Genomic DNA, 26,471 nt, shown 5'->3' on the forward strand with positions numbered 1-26,471 from the left:
TTGGCGGTGCCCCGCACCTGCCTGGCTCCAAGGCAGCAATTCCCCTCTCTCCCCTGCCCTCCCGCTCCCATGTAGGAACTGCCCACCCTCTTCCCCCCCCCCCCCAAGATCCTGTTTCTTTTTTTTTTCTTTTAAATTTACCTTCCTCCGGCAGCGCAGCGTCATTGAAGGAGACGGCGCTCCCAGTCCCGACGTCTCTAGCCTTCCCTTGTTCGCTGCTCACTGCCCCGCCTTCTTCTGACATCACGTCAGAAGAAGGCGGGGCAGTGAGCAGCGAACAAGGGAAGGCTAGAGACGTCAGGACTGGGAGCGCCGCCTCCTTCAATGATGCTGCGCTGCCGGAGGAAGGTAAATTTAAAAGAAAAAAAAAAGGAACGGGATCTTGGGGGGGAGAAGAGGGCGGGCAGTTCCTACATGGGAGCGGGAGGGCAGGGTAAGCATGCAGCGGCGGCGCCCCACACAGGATAGCGCCCCCCTATGGCGCTTACCCCGCTTACCGCATCGGCACGGCCCTGGATATGATAGCGGTCTATAAAATGATGAGTGGAGTGGAATGAGTAGACGTGAATTGCTTGTTTACTCCTTCCAAAAATACTAGGACTAGGGGGCATGCAATGAAGCTACAAAGTAGTAAATTTAAAATGAATCAGAGATAATTTTTCTTCACTCAACATGTAATTAAACTCTGGAATTCGTTGCCAGAGAATGTAGTAAAAGCAGTTAGCTTAGCTTGGTGTAAAAAGGTTCGGATGGCTTTCTAAAGGAAAAGTCCATAGACCATTATTGAAATGGACTTGGGGAAAATCCACTGCTTATTACTGGGATAAGCAGCATAAAATGTATTGTACTTTCTTGGGGTCTTGCCAGGTACTTGTGACTTGGATTGCCCACTGTTGGAAACAGAATTCTAGGCTTGATGGACCTTTGGTCTGTCCCAGTATGGCAATACTTATGTACTTATAAAGCTATGAAGGAACACCATCATGTTCATGTACGAAATATACTCACTTTTTTGAACTACTGTGTGGGTTTGAGTGGATGCAAAAAATTAATTTTTGATTGAAGAACTATGCTGACTTTAACAAAAGTGCCTTTCTTAGGTAATAGGGACAAAGTTCTCAGAATAAGGTTTAATTAGCTTTTGCTAGCCAGGAATTTGTTAGCTTAGGGAACAGTGACAAAATACTTTCTCTTTAAAACTACAAAGACATACACATTTGAAAGAAAAATAGAGGCAGTGGTTTTCTTTATTGATTTGATTAATATGTAGGCCAGTGAATCCTAAACCTGTCCTGGGGGAACCCCAGCCAGTCAGATTTTCAGTATATGCATGAGATAGATTTGCATACCAAAGAGGCAATGTATGCAAATCAATCTCATGAATATTCATTGTGGATATCCTGAAAGCCTGACTAGCTGGGGTTCCCCCCCCCGAGGACAAGTTTGGGAATCACTAATGTAGGCAGTAAGTATCCTGACATTGACAGCCAAGAAGAACAAGGGCCCCTCTGTAGGCAAGAAGAAGAAATTTAACAAGACAGATAAGACTGGTAAGATAAATTGCACTGGTATTGTTAGACTGTGGAGAAGAATATAAGAAAGAAAGAGAATTCAGTGAAAAGAGTGTTAGTGAATGAAAAGGCAGCCTCCATACAAGCACAATTGTTTGAACACATTAAATACAACTGGTGGTGGTGGTGTTTTGTAATTGAAGCACAACCCCTGAAGAAGCCTTTAAAGTGAAATGGCTAAGCCACCGTTGGGTGTCAGATAAGTGCTCAAAAAAAGTAGTTTCAAGGATTTATTAGTGTAAGACAAATGCTTGAAAATTGTTTGATATTTTTTCTTCAATCGTGCAAAAAAGACAATGCAGATGAATGTTTTGGTATACCAATGAGACACCAGATATTTGAATAAAATAAAGTTAAAATTATAAACAACTACACAAGGTTTTTCTGACCAATGATAGAAACCATTACCCTAGTGAAAGACACTGAAAGCTAGCAGGTGTTTGGGTGTTTGATGTCTTTTCCTCATGTTTTTATTCAAATTAAATATATATGAGTGCTGTGCATGAGTACAACTGGGTTCTTCTAAGAAAAGAACATATACAGAAAAACATAAATACCTACAATACCTTGCCTGAATATAGTTGCTCTGTGGAATCCTAATGTGATCTGTTGTCCTGTAGCAGGAGTGTAGCCACGAGGAGACCTTGGGGGCCTGGACCCTTCCACTTTGGGCTCAGCCCCTCTCTAAACCTGCATCACCCCGTTAAGTGACTGGCGGGATACCAAAGCCCCACCAGCCAAGCCACTCACCTCCTTCTTGTGCAGCTGCTGTAATCAGAAGTTGGCAGTATGCCTCCAGCTACCAACACTGGGACTTCCCACGCATGCTCAGTTTGCACAAGAACTGAGCATGCTCGTGGAGTCCTTGAGTGAGGCATATCACTGGCTTCAATTACAGCAAAGGCTCAAGAAGGAGGTAAGCTGCTCAGATCCCGAATTTCTTTAGCTGATGGGGCTTCAGCATCCCCACCAGAAAAGTTTTTTTTAAGCATGAGGGGCAGGGGAGGGAGGAGAGAATATGTTGCCCACCCAGTCCACCCCTGGGCCCCCTCTAAAATTACAGGGCTGACTACGCCCCTGTCTGTAGACCTGAAAAAGACAGGTGTAAACTGTATACTCAAGGAAAAGATATACTTATCTGATTTAAAAGCTTGAAACTGAATCCAGATTTTTTTTCAGTTCTTGTCTTACAGTTTTAATTTGGTGTTTGTAGACAGAAAAGTGTTAAATCAATTCCATTTTAAAGTAAGATATTTAAACATTTTTTAGTACTTATTTTAGGAGTACTATTTGTGTTTCAAACATTAATAATCTGGCACTTAGAATCCATACTGCATGGATATCTAAATACCAACCGGCCAAAATTCAGGCAGCAGTCAACATTTTTATGTTCGCTGCTGGCTATATTCCTGGATATTCAATGCTGGGTCATGTCCGGGCACTGGCACTGAATATTCAGTTATAGGTTGGCCACTAAGATTATGTGGTTAAGTGCAATATTCACCCCTCCTCAACTGCATAAACTGAACCACTTACATATAGGACTGCTATTTTTGCAGCCTAGGGCTGAATATCAGCACTTAACCACATAAGTGCCAACTCGGCCCCCCCCCCCCCCCCAATATGCCCACAAGTTAGCTGGTTTTGGCTCAGGTGCTAAGTGTGAATATTTGGCATTGCTAACCAGTTAAGCACTGCTGAATATTGGCGTTTTAGCAGGCAGAAGACCTACACATCACATCCCTCAGGAGGGAGGGGAGGGCTATCATGGATCATGGCCTTTGTGTTGAGGTGGCTTTTTGGTTCAAGGGGATCAGGACACATGGGAGCAATTGGATGGGGAAATGGACCTGGAGGATGGGTCTCAGGAAGAGGAATCAGGCCACTTGGGGGGAGGGCTCAGGAGGAGGAATTGGGCCTCGGGTGGAGGTGGGCTCAGGCAGGGAATCTGAAGTCCTGGTTGGGGGAGGGTAGTAGGGGGATCAAAGGTCATGGTGGAGGGGTTGGGAGGGTGATCTGAAGTTCGGATACAGGGCTTTAGAGGTGGAACCAAGGTCATGTTTAGGGGGCTCAGGAAGAGATCAGATATCTTGTTGGGGTTTAGGCCAGGTGACAGCCTGTCCACCATAAATGTCTATGTTGCTATTTCACAATATAGATATTTCAGTGCTGTGAAAACAATGTCTGCATATGTGGGTTTTTTTCATATTTTGGACTTTTTTTTCTATAATAGACATTCTAGTTGCATATAGCTGGCCACAAATGTCCATTTCACCATGTATTTTAGAACAGGCTTTTTGTCAACAGATCCTTTTCTAATATATTAGTGGAACTTCAGACATCCTAACTTGAATGTCTAATTTCCAATTTGAACATCCTTTCAACAATGTCATGCTGTACCATATTTATTAATCTAATATTTTTTAATTGAATTTGGTGCAATAATATCATAAGAACATTGTTTAATTAACATCAAAATTTGGTTTTCAATAAAGAAAATTGAGACATCTTTCTGATTCTCTCTAGTGATCTAAATCTTATTTTATTTTCCTTCAAATATTTTAGGGTTTTTGTACACCGCTATCTAAGGAAGGCAACTTATCTGACTTAAGTGCCCTTGACTACGCTCATCTGGTATGTGGTAAGTCAGTTGCTGACTTTAGAAATAGGGGTTATAGTTTACAATAGCAAAGAAAAAAAATGCCAATGAAAATTATAAGTATCAAAACATTTAAATTGAATTTCCTATCTCAAACCCTGAGCTGTAAATTATGAAAATGGGTTTCTTTCATCACTAATTATGATGTGCCACAAATCATTTGGTCTTAGAGTGGGTGTGGGAACTGAGATGTAATTGTTGCCAAAAGATGTTTCATCATTACAGAAGTTACAGGCGTCTTTAACACTGGATAGTCAATAGTTAAGCAACTTGGGATGAAATATGAAAGAGTTCCAATGGGAGTGGAGCAAGACAAGCTTTATATCTCAGTGTTGAGGACAGAGCAGATACAGAAAGACTGAAGAGGCAATTTGCTGCTTTCCTGTGTGAAGACAAGGTACTGTAAGCATTGCTCATACATTACAAACTCTGTTCATAATACTTACTGATTTAATATGAGATATTTATTTTAAGAAAAGGGAGAGAGTTCATCAAATGTAAAGAAAGATAAGTGGAAGGAGATGGAATAAAAGTTGGGAGAAAACCCTGGGTAGCCATGATTGAAGGCTCATGGAGCTGCAGCCTTACCTGAGGCAGGTTCCAGCTCAGCTAGAAACTCAAGAGAGCAGGAGGAGGCTGCTGGGTAAATGAAAAATGAGTAGACAAACAGAAAAATATAGACAGATACAAAAGGGGTCATTTCCATACTACCCCAGGAACTACAAGCTAATTTCAATGGAAAACTCCTTGCAGAGTCTCTCTATGAAAATATGTCATACCTAGGAGGTCATTTTAGAAGCCTTGTGTGGTGTCTACACGTAAATGGCAAAGTGATTCCAGAAAGCCACTACGTACATGTGTAGATGCCCCATGATGGACAGATTTAAAGGGCGCATACTTTTGAATGGTCCCAAAAACCATTACAAGTGTATTTTCCCATTGTATATTTTTAACTATTTCATATTTGGCTTTTGCATCTCCTCTGATAGGCGCCCCGTATAAGAGGCTTAGGGAGGCTAAGCCTCCCCAGCCCAACCGTGACTTTCCCCTGCTGCCCCCACAAGCGCAGAGCTCCTTCCCTCCCGACTCAGCTCCCCGACCAGCAGCCCGACTCAGCTCCGTTCCTCCCCCCTCCCCCCGCGTGCATGTTTTACCTTCCGTGGCAGCGACATCAGTGAGGAAGAAAGCACTGCGGGCTCGCCTCCAGCCCTCCAGCTTCTCCCTTCCCTCTTCCCTCTTCACACAATGTCCCGCCTTCTCAGATGATGCATTTCCTGTTTCCGCGAGGCCGGGACACTGTGTGAAGAGGGAAGGGAGAAGCTGGAGGCGAGCCTACAGTGCCTTCTTCTTTACTGACATCACTGCAACGGACAGTAAAAGGGTTAAATGCTTGGGGGGCAGGAAGGAATGGAGAGGAGGGCTGTCAGGGAGCTGAGGGAGGGCAGGGAGAATCGCTGGACATGGAGAGGAGGGGAGGGCAGGGGGAGAGAACAGATCGCTGGAGAGGAGGGTAGGACAGGGGGAGAGAACAGATCGCTGGAGAGGAGGGGAGGGCAGTGGGAGAGAACAGATCGCTGGACATGGAGAGAAGGGGAGGGCAGGGGGAGAGAACAGATCGCTGGAGAGGAGGGGATGGCAGGGGGAGATAGCAGATCGCTGGACATGGAGAGAAGTGGAGGGCAGGGGGAGAGAAAAGAGATCGCTGGAGAGGAGGGGAGGGCAGGGGAGAGAGGAAAATTGCTGGTCATGGATGGATGGAGGGGAGGGCAGGGGAGAGAGGAGAATTGCTGGACATGGATGGATGGAGGGAAGGGCAGGGAGGAGAGAATTGTTGGACATGGATGGATGGATGGATGGAGGGGAGGGAAGTCAGGAAGGAGATGCACATGGATGGAGGAGAGGGAAGGGAGGAGAAACGCTGGACATGGATGGAGTGGAGAGCAGGGAAGAGAGGAGAAATGTTGGACAAGGATGGAGGGAAAGAAAGACAAAGGAAGGAGAAGCACACGGATGGAGTGGAAAGGAGAGAGGAGAAATGATGGTCATGGATGAAGGGGAGGGAAGACAGAGGAAGTAGATGCACATGGATGGAGGATAGGGGAGTGAGGAGAAATGCTGGATATGGATGGAAGGACAACTGCTGAATTTGAAGGGCTGGATTGGAACACTTTGAGGGAAGATGTTGAAACTGGAGAAAGGATAGGGACAGGGTTACAAATGGTAGACAGGACGCATAAGGACAAAGAAGGATGGTGGACATGGTGAGAGAGAAAATATCAAATGGAAAGAAGACACTTCATAAAACAGAAGACACTGGGACCAAAGCTAATAGAAAAACTAAATACTCAGACAGCAAAGATAGAAAACATTTTTTTATTCAGAATTTATTAATTGGAATATGTCAGCTTTAGGAAATGTGCTTCTGTGATATTTTGCATGCAAGTTTCAATTTTTCTAGTATTGCTGCATGCTGAGTCTGACTTCTTGAGGTAGCTTTCCAGTTCAGTATTTTGCCTTCATATCTGTTGTGTCATGTGTGTTTCATGCATGATCAAGATGCAGTGTTCTGCTAGCATGTAGTATTTGCAGCCCTTTTGGTTTTTTTGTTTTTTTGTTTCACTAGGTTGTGTACTGGTGTTTTAGAGCCCAGTGTAAATCTAGTGCTGCCTTTCCACGCATAAGGTTGTAGCTTGTCCTGTCCTTAGAATTAGTGCTGTTATGGTTTGGTAAGGTTATGAGTGTGTTTTTGCACAAGTTTCTGTATAACGTTTTGCAGTGGAGAGATTGTGTGTTGGCCTTACTGAGGTGGCACCAAAACATCAGAAAGGGTGTAAAGCCTAAATCTTGATACATTACCTCTTGAAGTATCTACATATGGTCGTTAATAAAAGAAGCTCATTGGAGGGTGGCCAACGTAACGCCCATTTTTAAAAAAGGCTCCAGGGGAGATCCGGGAAATTATAGACCGGTGAGTCTGACGTCGGTGCCGGGGAAAATGGTAGAGGCTATTATCAAAAACAAAATTACAGAGCACATCCGAGGACATGGATTACTGAGACCAAGTCAGCATGGCTTTTGTGTGGGGAAATCTTGCCTGACCAATTTACTTCAATTCTTTGAAGGAGTGAACAAACATGTGGACAAAGGGGAGTCGGTTGATATTGTGTATCTGGATTTTCAAAAGGCGTTTGACAAGGTACCTCATGAAAGGCTACAGAGGAAATTGGAGGGTCATGGGATAGGAGGAAATGTCCTATTGTGGATTAAAAACTGGTTGAAGGATAGGAAACAGAGAGTGGGGTTAAATGGGCAGTATTCACAATGGAGAAGGGTAGTTAGTGGGGTTCCTCAGGGGTCCGTGCTAGGACCGCTGCTTTTTAATATATTTATAAATGATTTAGAGATGGGAGTAACTAGCGAGGTAATTAAATTTGCTGATGACACAAAGTTATTCAAAGTCGTTAAATCGCGACAGGATTGTGAAAAATTACAAGAGGACCTTACGAGACTGGGAGACTGGGCGGCTAAATGGCAGATGATGTTTAATGTGAGCAAGTGCAAGGTGATGCATGTGGGAAAAAAAGAACCCGAATTATAGCTACGTCATGCAAGGTTCCACGTTAGGAGTTACGGACCAAGAAAGGGATCTGGGTGTCGTCGTCGATAACACACTGAAACCTTCTGCTCAGTGTGCTGCTGCGGCTAAGAAAGCGAATAGAATGTTGGGTATTATCAGGAAAGGTATGGAAAACAGGTGTGAGGATGTTATAATGCCATTGTATCGCTCCATGGTGCGACCGCACCTTGAGTATTGTGTTCAATTCTGGTCGCCGCATCTCAAGAAAGATATAGTAGAATTGGAAAAGGTGCAGCGAAGGGCGACTAAAATGATAGCGGGGATGGGACGACTTCCCTATGAAGAAAGACTAAGGAGGCTAGGGCTATACAGCTTGGAGAAGAGACGGCTGAGGGGAGACATGATAGAGGTATATAAAATAATGAGTGGAGTGGAACAGGTGGATGTGAAGCGTCTGTTCACACTTTCCAAAAATACTAGGACTAGGGGGCATGCGATGAAACTACAGTGTAGTAAATTTAAAACAAATCAGAGAAAATTTTTCTTCACCCAACGTGTAATTAAACTCTGGAATTCGTTGCCGGAGAAAGTGGTGAAGGCAGTTAGCTTAGCAGAGTTTAAAAAGGGGTTGGACGGTTTCCTAAAGGACAAGTCCATAAACCGCTACTAAACGGACTTGGAAAACTCCAAAATTCCAGGAATAACATGTATAGAATGTTTGTACGTTTGGGAAGCTTGCCAGGTGCCCTTGGCCTGGATTGGCCGCTGTCGTGGACAGGATGCTGGGCTCGATGGACCCTTGGTCTTTTCCCAGTATGGCATTACTTATGTACTTATGTAACACTATCCACCCTAAAAGGGTGTTTTGTGGCTCTACATGAGAATTATGATATTATGATCCCTTGTTTCAAATTGTTGACGGTCTGCATTTTCCATATGGGTGGTATATTGGTGTATTAGGGTCTGCCCAGTGTAATATTTATGGTACAGTAAGGTTCTGAGTGTGTTTTTGCACAAAGTTGTGCATAGTGTTTTGCAGTTGAGCGAGTGTGTTTAGTATATGCTTTGAGCAACCATTTTGTTCTTTGACATATGATACATATCCAATATCTAAATTTAATAAAAGTTATTAATTGTGACTAATTTATTTTTACTTATTTTTTTGTGTTGTCAGACAATTATGGATGTAAGCTCCGCCCCTGGCCCCACCCCTAACCCCACCCCCTTTAGCCTCCCCAAACAGTTGAGCCACCGACCACCTATGCCTCTGAACATCATACAAATTTCAGCAAAGTGCTCATTTCAGCCAGGGCTTAAGTGAGCGATTCTGGGGTCAGCTGCATAACTGTTAAAATGTACAAATTTGCCTCTTGGGGATCTGCTCCTTAATTGGCTACACATGTGTATATAACTGTCTCAAATACAACTCTCAAACATATCATTTCTGGCACTTAAATGTGGAAATAGCGAACATTAATATTTACATGTAGAAGCTGCTGACTGATGCTACTCCTTTTCTGAACTTGTTTTGGGAGAAGGGGGAATAGCTGTTGCCTCTGGATGTGCAGGTATATCCATATGTATTTCCTGTTGTTCGTTGATAAAATACTGGGGGAACTGTTAAGTCCCAACCTGAACATCTCCATTCCTACCTAGACATCCAAATCAAAATACAACAAAAAGCACCAAGAGCCTTCAAGAGCGGGACACAGTTTCTTCAATTGTAAAGCTGAAAAAAAAAAACCAATCTTCCAATATGGACCCCGACACAGGCCTTGTTTCAGCGCACAGTGCCTCCATCAGGGGTCAGATGTGTTCAGATGAAAAGTAGATGCTGTGTGCAGCAACCAAACTTCTTCCTTGTGAATTAAAAAGAATACCATGCACTTTATAAAGTGATCACTCGGCACGTTAAGAACAAAAAAAGTTCCTCCTATCTTTGTAAAAGGATCAAACACAGAACGGAGGGACTTTTTTGTTCTTAACGTGCCGAGTGATCACTTTATAAAGTGCACGCCATTCTTTTTAATTCACAAAGAAGATTGGTTGCTGCACACAGCATCTATTTTACATCTGAACACATTTGACTCCTGACGGAGGCGCTGTGCGCCGAAACACGGCCCGTATCGGGTCCACACTGGAAGATTGGCTTTTTCAGCTTTAAAATTAAAGGAATTGTGTCCCATTTTTGAAGGGTCTTGGTGCTTTTTGTTGTAATTTGGACTTTGTTTTGTACTTTGGACCCTCTCTGTGCTGATTTGTTAGACATCCAATACAGACAGCAAAAGTCCCTGGTAGAATACTTTACACCTGATCAGAGCAGATACAAAGTCTGCCATCAGAAGTTGGAAATCAAATTTATTATTTATTTGGATTTTGCTCACACCTTTTTCAGTAGTAGGTCAAGGTGAGTTACATTCAGGTACACTAGATATTTCTCTGCCTATTGAGGGCTCACAATCTTGTACTTGAGGCAATGGAGGTTTAAATGATTTGCCCAAGATCACAAGCAGCAGCAGTGGGATTTGAACTGAGCACCTCCAGATAGCAAAACTGGTGCTCTAACCACTAGGCTACTCCTCCACTTCTTAAATCTTTTCGCTTTCTGAGCTAACTCCATCTACTTGTTTATGTGGCTAAAGTACGTGCACTGTTTCAACAGGCACCTCAGGTAACGTCATATGATCTGTACTTGAAAACCCTGGAGTTCTCACTGAAGAGTGATATGAAAACCTAAATAGAAATAGAAAATAGAAAACTACATTGGTTATTTTTCCCTCAGAGTCATGTAAAAGTAAATACATTATAGCCACACACACGCAAAAAGAAAAATTTGTATTTTTTATTCCATGATGATTAATATAGAAGAAGATGATCAGTGTCCTTTAATAACTAAAACATTAAAGAAAACTGATGGTAACCAAGGAACAAGAAACTTGCATCACACAGATAGAAGTCAAAACCAAACCAAACTAATATAAATCACTGCAGTAGAACAAGTTTAGCCTGTTTTTGCAAATGTTCTGTAAGACGTTTAACAAGTTGAAGACAGCAATGGAAGGGAGGAAACCCAAACTGCAGTAGTAGCTGGAAGCAAAAGTGTGTGAGAAAAACTCAAGTGCTATGAATGGCAGTGCAACCAGTTGCTAATTAAAACATGTCTCAACAACATTCAGTACTTCGAATAAATCATTACACATTGTTGATGACTGATCTATCTCTACATTTGTTTCAGTATTAATCATCAAAAGAGGTTTTAATATGCTCTAAGAGGAGTATGATTCATGCTTTCAGCCTTCCCTTAGGTTTACATTAAGAGAGCAATTATATAACATGAGGCACCAAGAGAGCACCTATTTGGGGTCGATAAGGAAAGTAGGCACCTAGGGGGTCTTTTTCTAAGGCACTCTCGTTTTTGACGCGCGCTAAAATTGTAGACATGCTAAACTTTAGAGGCGCCAATGCATTCCTATGGGCATCTCTAACATTTAGCGTGCTCACAATTTTAGCGCGTGCTAAAAACATGAGCGTGCCTTAGTAAAAGATGCCCCTACTTTCTTCATAGAGCACTAGCATAACAGGCAATTGTGAAGAAACTGTGTTTTAAGCCTGTAAAAATTATTGGATATTTTCCTGCCTTAATTAAGTCCTGAAGTGTATTTCTCCTATTTGACCAGCAGGTGGTGTTTCTTTGCTGTAAATTTATTACAGGGAACTGAGAAAGTTCTTTTTCTTTTAACACAAGCAAGAAGCAAGCAGCAGTATACTTTTAAATCTGAGCTCTGATTGGTCCAGGAGTTCATTAGAGACAGATCTCTTTGCTGAGGCTCTGTGAACAGTTATATATCCTGATCTTCCGAGGTACTGTTTAGACAGTATACAAATGTTTAGTTAGTTTTCTAATTGATCCATTTCTCAGTTACTTGTTACTCTTTGCTGATAGCACATTTTCTGTCCACTGTTCAAGTTCCAAGAATAAACATATTTATTTGTTCTGTCTTCTTGTCTGGACTTATAAAGAATCCTGGTGGTTTGTGTATTGAGTATGTAGGTGCTTTCTGGGAACTGTGGGACCACTGGGAGTGTGGCCTCCAGTAAACTAGAAATCACTGGGGATAATTTGAGAGTGGGAGACTCGCCCAGAGGCAGTTGTGACCCAGTCGGTGGGAGGAGGGTGCTAGTGTAGAGCACAAGTGGCAGGTGCAGGCGGACCTGAGCTGTCCTGGGGATAGACCATCTAAGTGGCCATGGGGTAACCCCAGGCGGGTGGCTAGGTATTTCATCACAGAAATTATGTGTGCATATAATTTAGTACAACCACTTAACACCAGACATAGAGCCAGTGTCGACCCTACCATTAGTCCACCTGAGGCAGGGGCACTCTTTTTGGAGCGGCATCTCCCCTTTCCTTCCTCCACCCCCTTCCCCAAGTTTACCTTCTTTTTCCATTTTTCAAAAGCCAGTGGCAGCAGGCACAATTCCCATACGCTGCCCTGCTACTGGCACCCACCTATTTTCTTTACTGCAGCCCGCCTCTCTGATGTAACTTCCTGTTTCCTCAGAGGTAGCCACAGTAGAGAAGAGGCTGTGCCAGTGGCATGGCAGTTTATAGGAATCGCTGCCACCGCCAGCTTTTGAAAAATGGAAAAAGAAGGTAAACTAACCCTATACCTCTATTCCTAGACTTCAATGTTAATAAACAGTGTCAGCTGTCACATTTAAAACTCCTCTAAGGTAACTAAATTGTATCACTCTAATTATATTAATTCAATTTATGTAACATCAATTTGATAAGTTATATGTAGAATACTATTATACTTATCTGATAAATGTTTCTTTGTGGAAATTTCTGAAGTATTTTGTTCTATCTATGTTTAATTTTTCTGCTTAACTCATTTTCATCTCTGAGTTAAATTTTTTTTAGAAAATTTCCTACTCTACTTACTAAAAAACTAAAAGGCACACAACTGCTTACAAAACAGTAGATAAAAAAACAACAAAGCAGTGGAATCCAATGCATTTATTTGGAATAATACCCGACGTGGCCACGTTTCGCCCTCAGGCTGCGTCAGGGGTACAAACTATCAAAAGTGTATATCATATACACTAGTAGTGAGATGAGAACAGTTATTCCAAAAATCTAGTTCCACTTTTCTGTTACTTCCAACTGAACTGATATGCATTAGGGTGAGGTGAGAGATCTCATTTACAATACTGTGTACAATTTTGGAGACCACACCTTCAGAGTCGGTGCAGAAGGCAGCTACTAAATTGATCAGTGGTTTTCATCATAAAGTGTATGGGGACTTAAAGATCTCAATATGTATACTTTGGAAAGGCAGGAGAGGGGAGATATAACAGAGATGTTTAAATACCTCGGTGGCACAAATGCACAGAACATAGTAACATAGTAACATAGTAGATGACGGCAGAAAAAGACCTGCATGGTCCATCCAGTCTGCCCAAGACAAACTCATATGTGTATACCTTACCTTGAATTTGTACCTGTCCTTTTCAGGGCACAGACCATATAAGTCTGCCCAGCAGTATTTCCCGCCTCCCAACCACCAGTCCCGCCTCCCATCACCAGCTCTGGTACAGACCGTATAAGTCTGCCCTCCCCTATCCTCGCCTCCCAACCACCACCCCCTCTTCCCTCCAACTGCTCCGCCACCCAATTTCAGCTAAGCTTCTGAGGATCCATTCCTTCTGCACAGGATTCCTCTATGCATATCCCACGCATGTTTGAACTCCGTTACCGTTTTCATCTCCACCACCTCCCGCAGGAGGGCATTCCAAGCGTCCACCACCCTCTCCGTGAAAAAATACTTCCTGATATCTTTCCTGAGTCTGCCCCCCTTCAATCTCATTTCATGTCCTCTCGTTCTACCGCCTTCCCATCTCCGGAAAAGATTCGTTTGCGGATTAATACCTTTCAAATATTTGAACATCTGTATCATATCACCCCTGTTCCTCCTTTCCTCCAGGATGTACATGTTCAGGTCAGCAAGCCTCTCTTCATACGTCTTGGAATGTCAATCCCATACCATCCTCGTAGCTTTTCTTTGCACCGCTTCCATTTTTTTAACATCCTTCGCAAGATACGGCCTCCAAAACTGAACACAATACTCCAGGTGGGGCCTCACCAACGTCTTATACAGGGGCATTAAAACCTCCTTTCTTCTGCTGGTCACTCCTCTCTCTATACAGCCTAGCAATCTTCTAGCTACTGCCACCGCCTTGTCGCACTGTTTCGTCGCCTTCAGGTCCTCAGATACTATCACCCCAAGATCCCTCTCCCCGTCCGTGCCTATCAGACTCTCCCCGCCTAACACATACGTCTCCCTTGGATTTCTACTCCCTAAGTGCATCACTTTGCATTTCTTCGCATTGAATTTTAATTGCCAAACGTTAGGCGTGCTAGCTAACGTTTGGCAATTAAAAGAAGATGAGTCTCACTTGAAAGGAAGCTCTGGAATGAGGGGACATAGGATGAAGGTGAAAGGGGACAGAATCAGGAGTAAACCTAAGGAAATACTTTTTTATTTCATTTTAAGATGGTAGTACAATTTACCTGGGCTTTGATTACTGCAAAGGGTTACTTTTGGGGATTATAAAAAAATCAGCTTAGGCCCCCCCTTTTACCAAGCTGCAGCAAAAGGGGGCCTGCGTTGGCATCGGCATGTGTTTTACATACGTGCCGAGGCCCCCTTTTACCGCAGGTGGTAAAAGGGGCAGTCTCACTTTCCTGTCAGAAATGGCTGGGCAGCAAGTGAAGCACTTGCTGAATGGCCATTTCGGGGGGGGGGGGGGGGGGGGTAGTATCCGGTACTACAAATTTTCATAGCGCCAGAACTGACAGCGCAGTAAGGGTGGGAAGTACTGCCAGGCTGCTGCGGTAGCCCAGCGATACTTTCTAAATAGTGAGCAGTAAGTCCACTTTGGGTTTAACACCACTTAGAAAAAAGGAGCCCTTAGAGCTTTACAGATAGCCCAAATTTCTCTTGCCAGCATATTAACTGGCTGTAGTTGTTATGAACACATGTCTCCAATTCTAAAAGACTGTATTGGCTCCCCCTTGAATAAAGAGTACAATTTAAAATCATTTGTATGGTCTTTAAAATATTGATAGGGCAGGTTTCTAAGGCTTTAGCAGCAAAATTACATATTTTTCAGCCTCCACGTTTGTTGAGATCAGCAGGTCAGTTATTATTGGAAGTCTCTTCACACCATATGATAAAATCTAATGAGTATAGAAATTCAATTTTTTTTATATTGCAGGTCCTTCTTTATGGATTATACTACCCTATAGGTTAAGACGAATACAGGATGTGAAAGAGTTTTTAAAAATTTAAGACTTTTTTTTCCTGCAAATGAGAGGGTTGATGATTGAACTAACTAAGAAGCAGGTTTATTAGTTTTATAATGTACTGATTGTATTACTTATTTATTTAATTTATATCCCATATCATCCCAATAGATCAGGTTCAATGTAGCTAACAACTTATTTAATTAACTAGTAAAAAAGGCCCGTTTCTGACACAAATGAAACGGGCGCTAGCAAGGTTTTCCTTGGCTCCCCTGCAGCCACCCATGTCCAGTGACCCTCCTCTCCCCTGCAGCCACCCATGTCCAGCGACCCTCCTCTCCCCCTGTGCCCACTGCAGCCACCCATGTTCAGCGAACCTCCTCTCTCCCCTGCCCCCCCTCCTGCCACCCATGTCCAGCGACCCTCCTCTCTCCCTTGCCCTCCCTCCAGCCACCCATGTCCAGCGACCCCCTGCCCCCCCTGCAGCCACCCATGTCCAGTGACCCTCCTTTCTCCCCTGCCCCCCTCCTGCCACCCATGTCCAATGACCCTCCTCTCTCCCCTGCCCTCCCTCCAGCCACCCATGTCCAGCGACCCCCTGCCCCCCCTGCAGCCACCCATGTCCAGCGACCCTCCTCTGTCCCCTGCCCCCCCTCCAGCCACCCATGTCCAGTGACCCTCCTCTGGACATGGATCAGCTGTGAGGCATGGGGTTTTCTTTTCCCCCGGGTTTTGAAGTTGACATCATAATGGCTACGGTGATGTCAGCCTGATCTACGGAGCCTAGCAGACCAACTCGGAATGAGCCACGGTTCCAGGCAAGTCAGAACGTTGGAGGTGAGAATTATTATATAGGACAGTACAAAAAGTGATGTGGGATAGTATATATTACTAAAGGGGTCTTTTACTAAAGGTTAGCTCAAGTTATCTGGAGCAGGTCCCATTTTATTCCTATAGGCCCTGCTCTAGATAACGCAAGGTAATCTTTAGTAAAAGACCTCCCAAGCCATTCTGTAGGTGCATTAACATTTTTAGTGCATACTAAAAATTAGCGTGTGCTAATTCTAGAGACATCCATATATTCCTATGCATGTCTCTAGCATTAGCATGTGCTAAAAACGCTAGCACGCCTTAGTAAACAGGGTCCTTAATGAGGATTGAGTATTACAATATGTAATATGGAAACGAATGTTAGACGCTAAAAGGTAACAATTTTTAGTCATCCATGTATAATAACAATTGGAGTGGAACTGAGAAATTTAGAATAATTGTACAATTAGGAGTTTAAATTAATTATGATCATCCGTGAAAAATTGCTTAAACAGAGAGGCTTTAAGGTATTTCGGGAATATCAAACAATTATTGTTAGTCTCTTATGAGATGTTTTATATTTGTCATGTGGTGTCTTGTTTTTGGATATCATACTTTTTTGCAATTTATACTGTGCATGTATAATTTGTAATCTGCCTAGAACTTTTCATTGGTGCGGAATAGAAGTTTTTTAAATAAATAAAAGGGTGGTTAATTTGTGGAATGGCCTTTGGTAAAGGCAGAGATGGATCACAAGTTTATGGGCCTCTGGGTCACCTAGCACTTAGGGCCTCCCTAATTGAATTGTGACCATTGAAGTCTGGTGGGAGTTTGCAGGGTAAGTATTGTAATGGTACATTATAGCCATATACGTATGCTCTTTTTTTTCTTTTGTTAATTCTAATAGGGATCGTAGATGCTATAACAATTCTTTGTTCTCCCTTCCAACACTTAAAGGGAAAAAAACCTCTATTATACTATGTCATACTTCTTTTGCTTATCAAGCTGTAAAACTTTGGAAGGATCTACCAATGGAATTCCAATAGGGTCCTTTTACCAAGCTGTGGGGAAAACGGCCCTGCGGTAGTAGCAGGAGCTGTTTTTCCTGCGTACCAGGACCCTTTTTCCTGCAGCAGGTAAAAAGCCCCTTAAAAAATGTCCATGCGGTAAGAGTACTCTTACCACGTGGCCATGTAGCAGGGAACTCTTACCGTCACCCACTAAGGTGGTGGTAAGGGCTCCCAAGGTCACTTGGCGGTAATGATTACTGCCGGGTTAGGGCCGCAGTAAAAAACTTTTGTTGCGCTGGAAATGTGCTCAAGGTGGAACTACTACTGGAGGCCACGTTGGGCCTGTGGTAGTTTCTGGTTGCCCCTATATTTTTTCGTAAATCTATGAAAACGTTTTTTATTTCAGAAATTTGTTTTGCACTGATTATATTATGGCCCCCTTTTACTAAGCTGTGGCAAAAGGGGGCCTGTGTTGGCGTCAGTGTATGTTTTACAAACGCACCGAGGTCCCCTTTTACTGCAGGTGGTAAAAGGGCTGGTCTCGCTTTCCTTCAGGAAATGGCTGGGCGGCAAGTACAGCACTTGCCACGTGGCCATTTCAGGTGGAAGCCCTTACCCATTGAGGTGGCGGTAAGGGCTCCCACGCTAACCCGGTGGTAACCGAACAGTGCACGGTACTGCCTGATTACCGCCAGGTACTATCCAGCGCTACAAATGTTCGTAGCGCTGGAAATGACAGCACAGTAGGGGTGGGAAGTACTGCTGAGCTGCTGTGGTAGCCCGGCAGTATTTCCTAAATAGTGAGCGGTAAGCCTGTGTTGGGCTTACCGCCGCTTAGTAAAAGGAGCCCTCAATTTATTAAAGATTGTTTTCATAAGATTTTAGATTGTTTTGCAATTCCTAGAGGGTTTTCTAGCTCTCTTATTATTGTAATCCATTTAGAACTGTATTTAGAGGAATATAAATTTTAATATTATGTAGGGCTGCATTTCTGAAGTAGACTATTCCCATGCAGTTTTAAGGGGCCCTTTTACTAAGCTGCAGTAAAAGGGGCATTGCATTGGCAGTCACAGTGGAGGAGTAGCCTAGTGATTAGTGCAGTGGACTTTGATCCTGCGGAACTGGGTTCAATTCCCACTGCTGCTCCTTGTGACTCTGGGCAAATCACTTAACCCTCCATAGTTGCAACATACCACAGAAAGGTCCCATTTCCATGTGCCAGGACCCCTTTTACTGCAGCAGGTGAAAAAGGCTGAAAAAATAAATGGCTGTGCGGTAAGTTTGAACTTGCTGCATGGCCATTTCTGGGGTGGTAGGGGCTACCAGGCAGTAACCAGGCAGCACATGACAGGTAACCCCCTGTGGAAATATTTTATAAATAATAGCACATGCTGGGGGTGAAACTACCACTGGCACCCATGTTGGGCTGGAAGTAGTTCCTCAAATAGTTGTGGATTGCCACGCAGCAATCCTTTAGTAATTCTTTAATGTGTAATTTATCAATTGGTATTTTGTGCTTCCCACCTTTTCATAACTTTTTATTCTTTTATTTAGGGCTGCATTTTGATTAAAATGTATCATCACAATTAATCATAAGATTAATCGCACAATTCGAGGTATGTTATTTATTTTTGTTCCCACTGCAGCTCCTTATGACTCTGGCCAATGCGACTGCCCAGAGTCACAAGGAGATGCAGTGGGAATAAAAAAAACCCATACCTATAATTGTAATTAAAATGTAATCAAAATGCAGCCCTAATATTATGTTATGTTATGTGTGTCTATATGTATTTGCAAATTAGTTGTCCACACATCAAGTAAAAAGTATCAACTTTGATGTACCACAATTCAAAATTACCTCACTCATACCTTACTCACAGAAAATGTATACCAAATGCTTGCCTGTTATTATATACCGCCCCTCCTGTTTCCCGCGGGTTCCCTCCAATGTATCGCCCCTTTTAGTTTCCCGTTCTTTCCTTCCAATGTCTCAATGATCTTTTCCATTATTATATTCCTTGTTACAAAACTTGTCTTTCATAACGCTTCATAATGTAATCCATTACTGAACTGTAACAAAATGTACTTCCAGTTTTCATAACGTATTGTATGCCACACTGAACCCGCAAAAAGGTGGGAAAATGTGGGGTACAAATGCAATAAATAAATAAATAAATAAATAAAATTGTTTTACCAAAATGGTTTACATTGTAATAGCAAAACCAAAAAGAGAATAAATAGAATACAATTGGAGGAATTAAAGATAAGCTGTCCAAAAATAGCAATTATAAACTTAAAGCTAAGACACATCAGGTAACAGAACTAGGTGCCATAAATGATGGTATCTAAAATAGTGGTTTTTAGAGCAGACTTAAATTTCAGTAGTGACATCTCAAGACAAATATCTAAAAGGGAGACTGTTCCAGAGTGTGGGGGAAAGGACACTAAAGCAAGAATGCCATATTATTTTATTTTATTATTTATTTGGATTTTGCTCACACCTTTTTCAGTAGTAGGTCAAGGTGAGTTACATTCAGGTACACTGGATATTTCTCTGTCCCAGATGGGCTCACAATCTAGGCTGGCATCAAAACAAATCTTCTGGCGTGAGGACAGATTTGGCCAGAAGAGTACAGGGTGGGCAGGTGGGCAGGTAGGGAATTAGATGGTTAAAGAGGAAAGAAAGAAAATGAGAGTCTTTATGTTTTTTTAATTTGTTCAGGTATCTTTTGAAAGCTAGTCAAAATATGTATTTAGTCACATAAAAAATATCATCTTATCTTCTTCTTCTTCTTTTTTTTGTATTCTTTTATTTGTATTCATTACCTTTAAGGGCAGACTAACATGGCCACAGCACTATTTTATTCACTAGGGATGAAACATGTACAGTAGATTCATTGATAATGTACTATCAAAAGTAATTTCCAAAACTTTTATCGAGTCTTAGCAAAGAATCGGAGTACTATGCAACAAAAAAGAATATGGTGGAATGGGACTAGGACCTTCCTAGCAAACCATACAGCTACAATTTTTGAAGGGTTGAATTTTAGATGATTATCAGAGCTATTTTGCAAATCGTTTGATTTTATCTGAGAGTGGTAGCAAGTGAGAATAGGATCAAGAGTCGTCTGCATAGGTGAAGGAGGTGGGTTCAAGAGAGTGTATAAGACATACCAGAGGTGCTAAGAAAACTTTCAAATTAGATTTAGATTTATTATTTATAGTCTGCCCTTATCTTGGTCTGGGAACAATAATACTTCCATAATAAAAACAAGGAAAGGGAAAATATAAAGTATCAAAACAATGGGTCCAAGGACAGAGCCCTGTGATACCCCTTAGGGAAGACTGTAACAGATGGGTGTCAACTGATGCCATTGAACCCTAAAGGACCTATTTCCAATATGCATTAAAAATCAGTTTTACTTGCATTCAATTTTTAAAGACACACTAACGAACTGAATTTGTTAACAATACACAGTCCTACTGATCAGCACATCACATTTAAAATGCCAGACTAGAACCTCTAAATATCTGAACCAAGATTGACCATGATAGCTTGATTCAGTTAAGAATTTGAATTTCCATAAAACTTTTTCCTTGGATATAAACTAAATACAGTCAAATTGCTGACATGGCAGAAATTTACCCAGAGCAAGTATTTTTTCAAGTTAATCTCTGTCAGGTTTCCAGATTTCAAATTATAGTCAAATGAGAAAAATAGGTTACCTGTTCTTTATTTGCATTCTGAGCTGAAGGACAGTTGGTTTGAAAGGTATGTATATTAATGGTGGGGTTTTATTTTTTACATATAACAATTCTATTTGCTATTTGATTAATTTCCTGATTGTTGTGAAATATTTAGAATGTTACTTTTGCAAAATACATTATCTAAACCTATATTTTTCTTTTCATTCATAGGGTTTTCCTAATTTAATTTCACAATGGGCTCCCTCACTGCAGCAAACGCTTCATTCACTTTTGACCTTTACAAGCAGCTGAATAAAACTAGAAAGGATGAAAATGTCTTCTTCTCCCCTCTGAGTACCTTATCTGCATTAGCCATGGTGTTAATGGGAGCCAAGGGAAATACTGCAACCCAGATGGAAAAGGTATGGTAAATCTGAACTAAATACATTAACATTAAACCCTACACTTTTCCCTTCACAAAGCAAGTGTAATGTCTGGGTTACTTTTTCCCACAGGGCCCAGGATACAGTGTAGGGGAAAAGTTTCCTCTCACTTCCTTTATCTTTGAACATTTTAACATGTGTGGACTCTCTTTACCAAGGTCTCTCTCATAACTCACTCCAATGGCTTCATTGTCTAGGCAGGGCCTAGCTAAACAAAAGCAAAAATATTTACTGATTACATTTTAGCAGTGCCGTAGCAAGGGCAGCTGACACCCGGGGCGGGTCGCAGCTGCGCACCCCCCCCCCCCCCGGGTGCAGCACGGCACACCCCCTCCGGCGCACACACCCCCCGGAGCGCATTCTTACATGCACGAAGAAACAAAGAAACGAGGTGAGGGGCGGGCCGATCCGCCCCCAAATGCAAGTCGCTGGGAGCTGCGTCGGCTCTGCTGGTTCCCTGCTCTCTCTCTGCCCCGGAACAGGAAGTAACCTGTTCCGGGGCAGAGATAGCAGGGAACCAGCAGAGCCGACACCCCCCCCCCAGCGGCGTGCACCCGGGGCGGACCGCCCCACCGCCCCCCCCCCCTTCCTACATCACTGCATTTTAGCAGGACACCACAGTGTGCCCTCCTTTCAGTAACAAGAGGAACAATGTAGGTCACTGTTCCAGATAAGTGCCAGTTAAACTAATCAGAGAGCTCCAATAGGAGGAGTGTCTTGGAATTTAGAGGGAAGTATAAAACTAGATGTAGGGAGATATTCAGGGTCTTCCTTCCCTCTTTTATTATATGGGGGGATGTTCCGAGCAATGTTGTAATAACATTGGGGCCCATTGGGATCTTGGTCTTCTAACTCAGAGGCTGAGGGGGAGGACAGAAGAAGGAAAAGGACAGGAGTGGAGCCAGTTTCCCATAAGAAAAAAGTGTGGAGAAATTGAGAGGTTGGATGTCTGATCCCCAGCTCAACTATGAGACACATGAGGAGGAGAAAGGAGGGATCATCAGACGTATCATGTCTAAAGAGAGTCTAAGGGGTCCTTTACTAAGCTGCAGGAAAAAGGGCCCTGCAGTAGTGGCAGGGGCCATTTTTCAAGTGAGTCAGGGCCCTTTATACTGCAGTGACATAGTAACATAGTAACATAGTAGATGATGGCAGAAAAAGACCTGCATGGTCCACCCAGTCTGCCCAACAAGATAAACTCACATTGCCATTTTTCGTGTATACCTTATCTTGATTTGTACCTGTCTTTTTCAGGGCACAGACCGTATAAGTCTGCCCAGCACTATCCCCACCTCCCAACCACCAGCCCTGCCTCCCATCACCGGCTAAGCTTCTGGGGATCCCTTCCTTCTGAGCAGGGTAAAAAGCCCACCCAAAACTGGCCATGTGATAAGATAACTCTTAGCACGTGACCATGTGGGGAGGAGCACTTACACCCATCGAGGTGGCGGTAAGGGCTCCCGCGGTAACCTGGAAGTAACCGAGCAGCATGTTGTGATGCCCGATTATCGCTGGGTTAACATCGTGCTATCGAAAATAATTTTTTCACGGAGCACCAGAAATGGCACGCTTTCGAGCTGGAACTACCACCAACGGCCACGTTGTGCTAACAGTAGTTCCGATTTAGCATGCGGTAAGCCTGCGTTGGCCTTACCTTCCCTTTGTAAAAGGGCCACTAAGGTGGTTATTTTAAAAGCTTTATTCCTGTTTTAGGAGAAAAAAAGAGGAGTGGGGGAAGATAGGCTCTTTCCAATCAATAGGGGAGACGTATATTTGAAAGAAGTATAATATTTATTATAACAGGTTGACTCAACACAGCTGTGTTTCGGCGCCATAGCGCCTTCTTTAGCAGTCTACAAAACCAAATATAAAACTTAAGTAAATATAACTATAAATTGTGAACAGCAATAATCATAAGAAAATATTGTAGATAAATTAACATAAAAGACATCTCTAAAAGCATATATTATAATCGAGAAAAAAACATCAAATAGAGTTATAAATACAAAAATGCATGGAATGTTTTCAGTAAAAGAAATACAAATTAGCAAAATTAAGAACATGGATAAAACCAAATAAGATGTGGTGTTGCAGATGAAAACTTGAAATCTTGAAATACGCAGAGAGATAAGGGTTGATGACACATCAATATCATATATAAACTCTAAACAAAGAATTTTTTTAAAAAGCGGGAAACTATAAATGAACACAGTGACATGGTTAACACGTTTGTAAAAAAGGAAGCGAGAAAATAGTGCAAACAGTATCCACTGTAAGCAATATACCTGTACTTCTAATGATGTGGAACAACAAAAAAATGCATATGTGTAAGCAAGAGAAATAATGTAATACTTATTGTATAAACAGTGGAACCACAGTTATGGTACTAAATATTCCAAAGTATATACTTTTACAGTTAATACATATGAATGGATTTCAGAATAACATAAAACCTTGAAGAAATATTTTAAAAAATATTATATATATATATATATATATATATATATATATATATACGTGTGTATACGTGTATGCATGTGTATGTAAAATGCTAAATGTATGATTGTTAATGGTTGCTCAAAACACTGCCCCACATGTAACATAGCTTGTTGTAAATAATAGTAAGTTAACAAAACACACTCTTTTAATATACAATATATATCAACATGCAGTGGCATACCAAGGTGGGGGGGGCGGTCCGCCCCGGGTGCATGCCGCTGGGGGGGGTGCCGCGGCGTGCGTCTGATCCTTTGAGTTTGCTAAACTTTGTTCATTCGCTGCAGCTCCCTCTGCCCCGGAACAGGTTAATTCCTGTTCTGGGGCAGAGGGAACTGCAGCGAACGAACGAAGTTTAGCGAACTCAGAGGAGCAGGTGCGCGCCGCGGCACCCACCCCCAGCGGCGTGCACCTGGGGGGTGTCATTTCGCCGGAAGGGGGGAGGTGTCATCTAGCGGGGGGCGTGCTGCACCCAGGGGGGGGCGCATCAGCGCTCCGCCCTGGGTGCCATCCAGGTCAGGAATGCCACTGTCAACATGATTCCATAATAAGTAGAAAATCAAAAAGAAAAATGAAAAAAACAAAAGGATTAAAAAAGTGAAAAATAAAAAGGGGGATAAAAAATGAAATAAGGTATATGAAAAAATATAATAAAAAATAAAAATTAATAAAAAAATAGTAAAATGGAACAGATGAGTTGCTTATGAAAAGGTTATATGAATAAATTAACAAATATTATCTCACTGACCTTCCAACAGTATATCAAGTACTTGAATGATTAATACTCCAAGAAAAGCCAGTTTCAAAGAACATACAATTCCTTCTGTAAAAATCATAAGGCAATGATTAAAAAAATAAAAGGCATAAAAATAAAATAAAAAATAAAATAAAATGTGAACACATGCTGATGGACAAAGGCTAATGTTCATAAAAGGTGCTACTAAGTTTAAAAAGGAAACACAAAAGAAACCAAAAGACATTAAATTATACGATTCTGAACACCATCAAGCAGTAGCAATGCAGGCTGGAATACTTCGGCTGTAGAAAAGGGGGCGGTTGGTGATAATGCTAATTATAACGTTTTCTCAAAGAGCTGTAAGGAAAGAGGCAATGTCAGACAGTAAATGTACGTTTGAAAAAACTGAGGTCAAGGAGAAAGTAATTAGTAATGGCTATTGTATTGAGCCCGCAAATGGTGGGAAAATGTGGGATATAAATGTATTGAATAAATAAATAAATAAATATTGTAGTAAGGAACCATCAAAAAAAGGGGCGGAGGAACTAAGAATCACTAAATCAACACTAACTTGCTCAGCAGCCAACATAAGAGCAATGTGAAGATTTATAAATACTTTTAATATACTTACCTCTTCCAGAACTATGGCAAAAATGCATACAGCAAGTGTGGCCATAGTAGCACATCCAAACAGGATGAACTGCATGGGTCTGGTTTAAATTGCCTTAGGAAGCGCGCCAAAACGATATATGGGCGTGGTTACGTAGCGACGTGCATAAATCACATCGATAGAAACGAGAAAAAATATATTGATATGTGTATACAAAAATTAAATAATTACATATTGAAATAGCACTATATGCCTTAATGTGCATGTTAAAAACAAACAGTAAAATAAATGACGTTATGAAAAATACCATGTATTTGCATAGTGAAAAACAGCATCGCCATCTAGTGGCGAATGTGACACATAAAGTCTTATTGAAAGGACAGGGGAATGAAATGTAAATAATAAACACATAGCAAAATGAATTTCCGAATCAGGTTGTAACCACTATTTTACTTATCGACTGATGATAACGAATATATAATGCTTGCATGTTTATTTAAAAAGCAGAAAAATATATATGTATAATAACTGTATATCAAAAAAACCTAATAAAAGTGAATGAGAATGGTAAATAAAAAAATGTAAATTGGAAAATCTAAAAACAGAAAATAATAAAAAAATTTAAAAAATAATAAAATAAAGTGGAAGGTCTAAAAAAGAAAAAATGAAAAAAAATGTTATAAAGATAAAAATTAAAAATGGAAAAAGTCAATATAGATAGATAGATAGATAGATAAAATGTATAAATACAAAAATCAAAACTAAAAGAAGAAAAATATGAAAAAATGAAAAATAAAAAACGATAAAAAAAGTAAAGATTAAGAACTAAACACAGGAGGTGACATCATAAATAAGGGCAGAGTAAGAGGAAACATATATATATGTGTGTGTGTATGTATATATGTTTGTATGTGTGGTGATCAAATCAAAACAGTAAAAAATGTGTTATTGATATCCATAATTGTTATAAATTTACAGGAAATGTTTATATTCAATCTCCATGTTTAGACCTAAGGGTTCCAGACTTTGTAATTGGAAAATACATCTTTGTTCCTCACATAGTAAAAATCTATCTGTAATTTGCCTACGCCAGTTGTCCATAAAATGTTTGGATACAAAGAACACTGAGCAGAAGGTTTCAACGTATTATCAACGATGACACCTAGATCCCTTTCTTGGTCGGTGACTCCTAACATGGAACCTTGCAGAGCTTAGCTATAATTCGGATTCCTCTTTCCCACATGCATCACTTTGCACTCACGTTAGTGTTAGTGAGGTTCCCCTCACACACATAAGCCATTTTAGCGTGTAATTATAGACTATCAGGCATGGCACTGCCATTTACACACACATGTATACATCTACCCACATGAATGGTAGTATTATATAAATTTAAGTGCACAAATGGAGTCTGTTCTGAAGTGGAAATCAGTTGGTGCTTTTTTTCTTATATGGAGCTACAAGCCTGAAAGATATCAAAGTGATGTGCAGTCAGATACAGTAGGTATTTTTCTGCCCTTAGAGGGCTCATAATCTTGAGTTTGTACCCGAGACAATGGAGGG

At 41.6% G+C, this 26,471-nt stretch overlaps 1 protein-coding gene across 1 annotated transcript in view; it reads left to right on the forward strand.

Moving 5' to 3' along the window:
• Nucleotides 1-4,521: 4,521 nt before the first annotated feature.
• Nucleotides 4,522-26,471, forward strand: part of LOC115472921 (ovalbumin-related protein X-like) — a 78,194-nt gene continuing 56,244 nt past the window's right edge. The window contains exons 1-2 of the mRNA XM_030207448.1: nt 4,522-4,627; nt 20,855-21,045. Coding sequence (XP_030063308.1) covers nt 20,878-21,045 — 168 coding nt within the window. The 5' untranslated portion in view covers nt 4,522-4,627; nt 20,855-20,877. The remainder of the gene's footprint in view (nt 4,628-20,854; nt 21,046-26,471) is intronic.

This window comes from Microcaecilia unicolor, chromosome 1 (assembly GCF_901765095.1).
Source record: "Microcaecilia unicolor chromosome 1, aMicUni1.1, whole genome shotgun sequence".
NCBI lineage: Eukaryota > Metazoa > Chordata > Amphibia > Gymnophiona > Siphonopidae > Microcaecilia > Microcaecilia unicolor.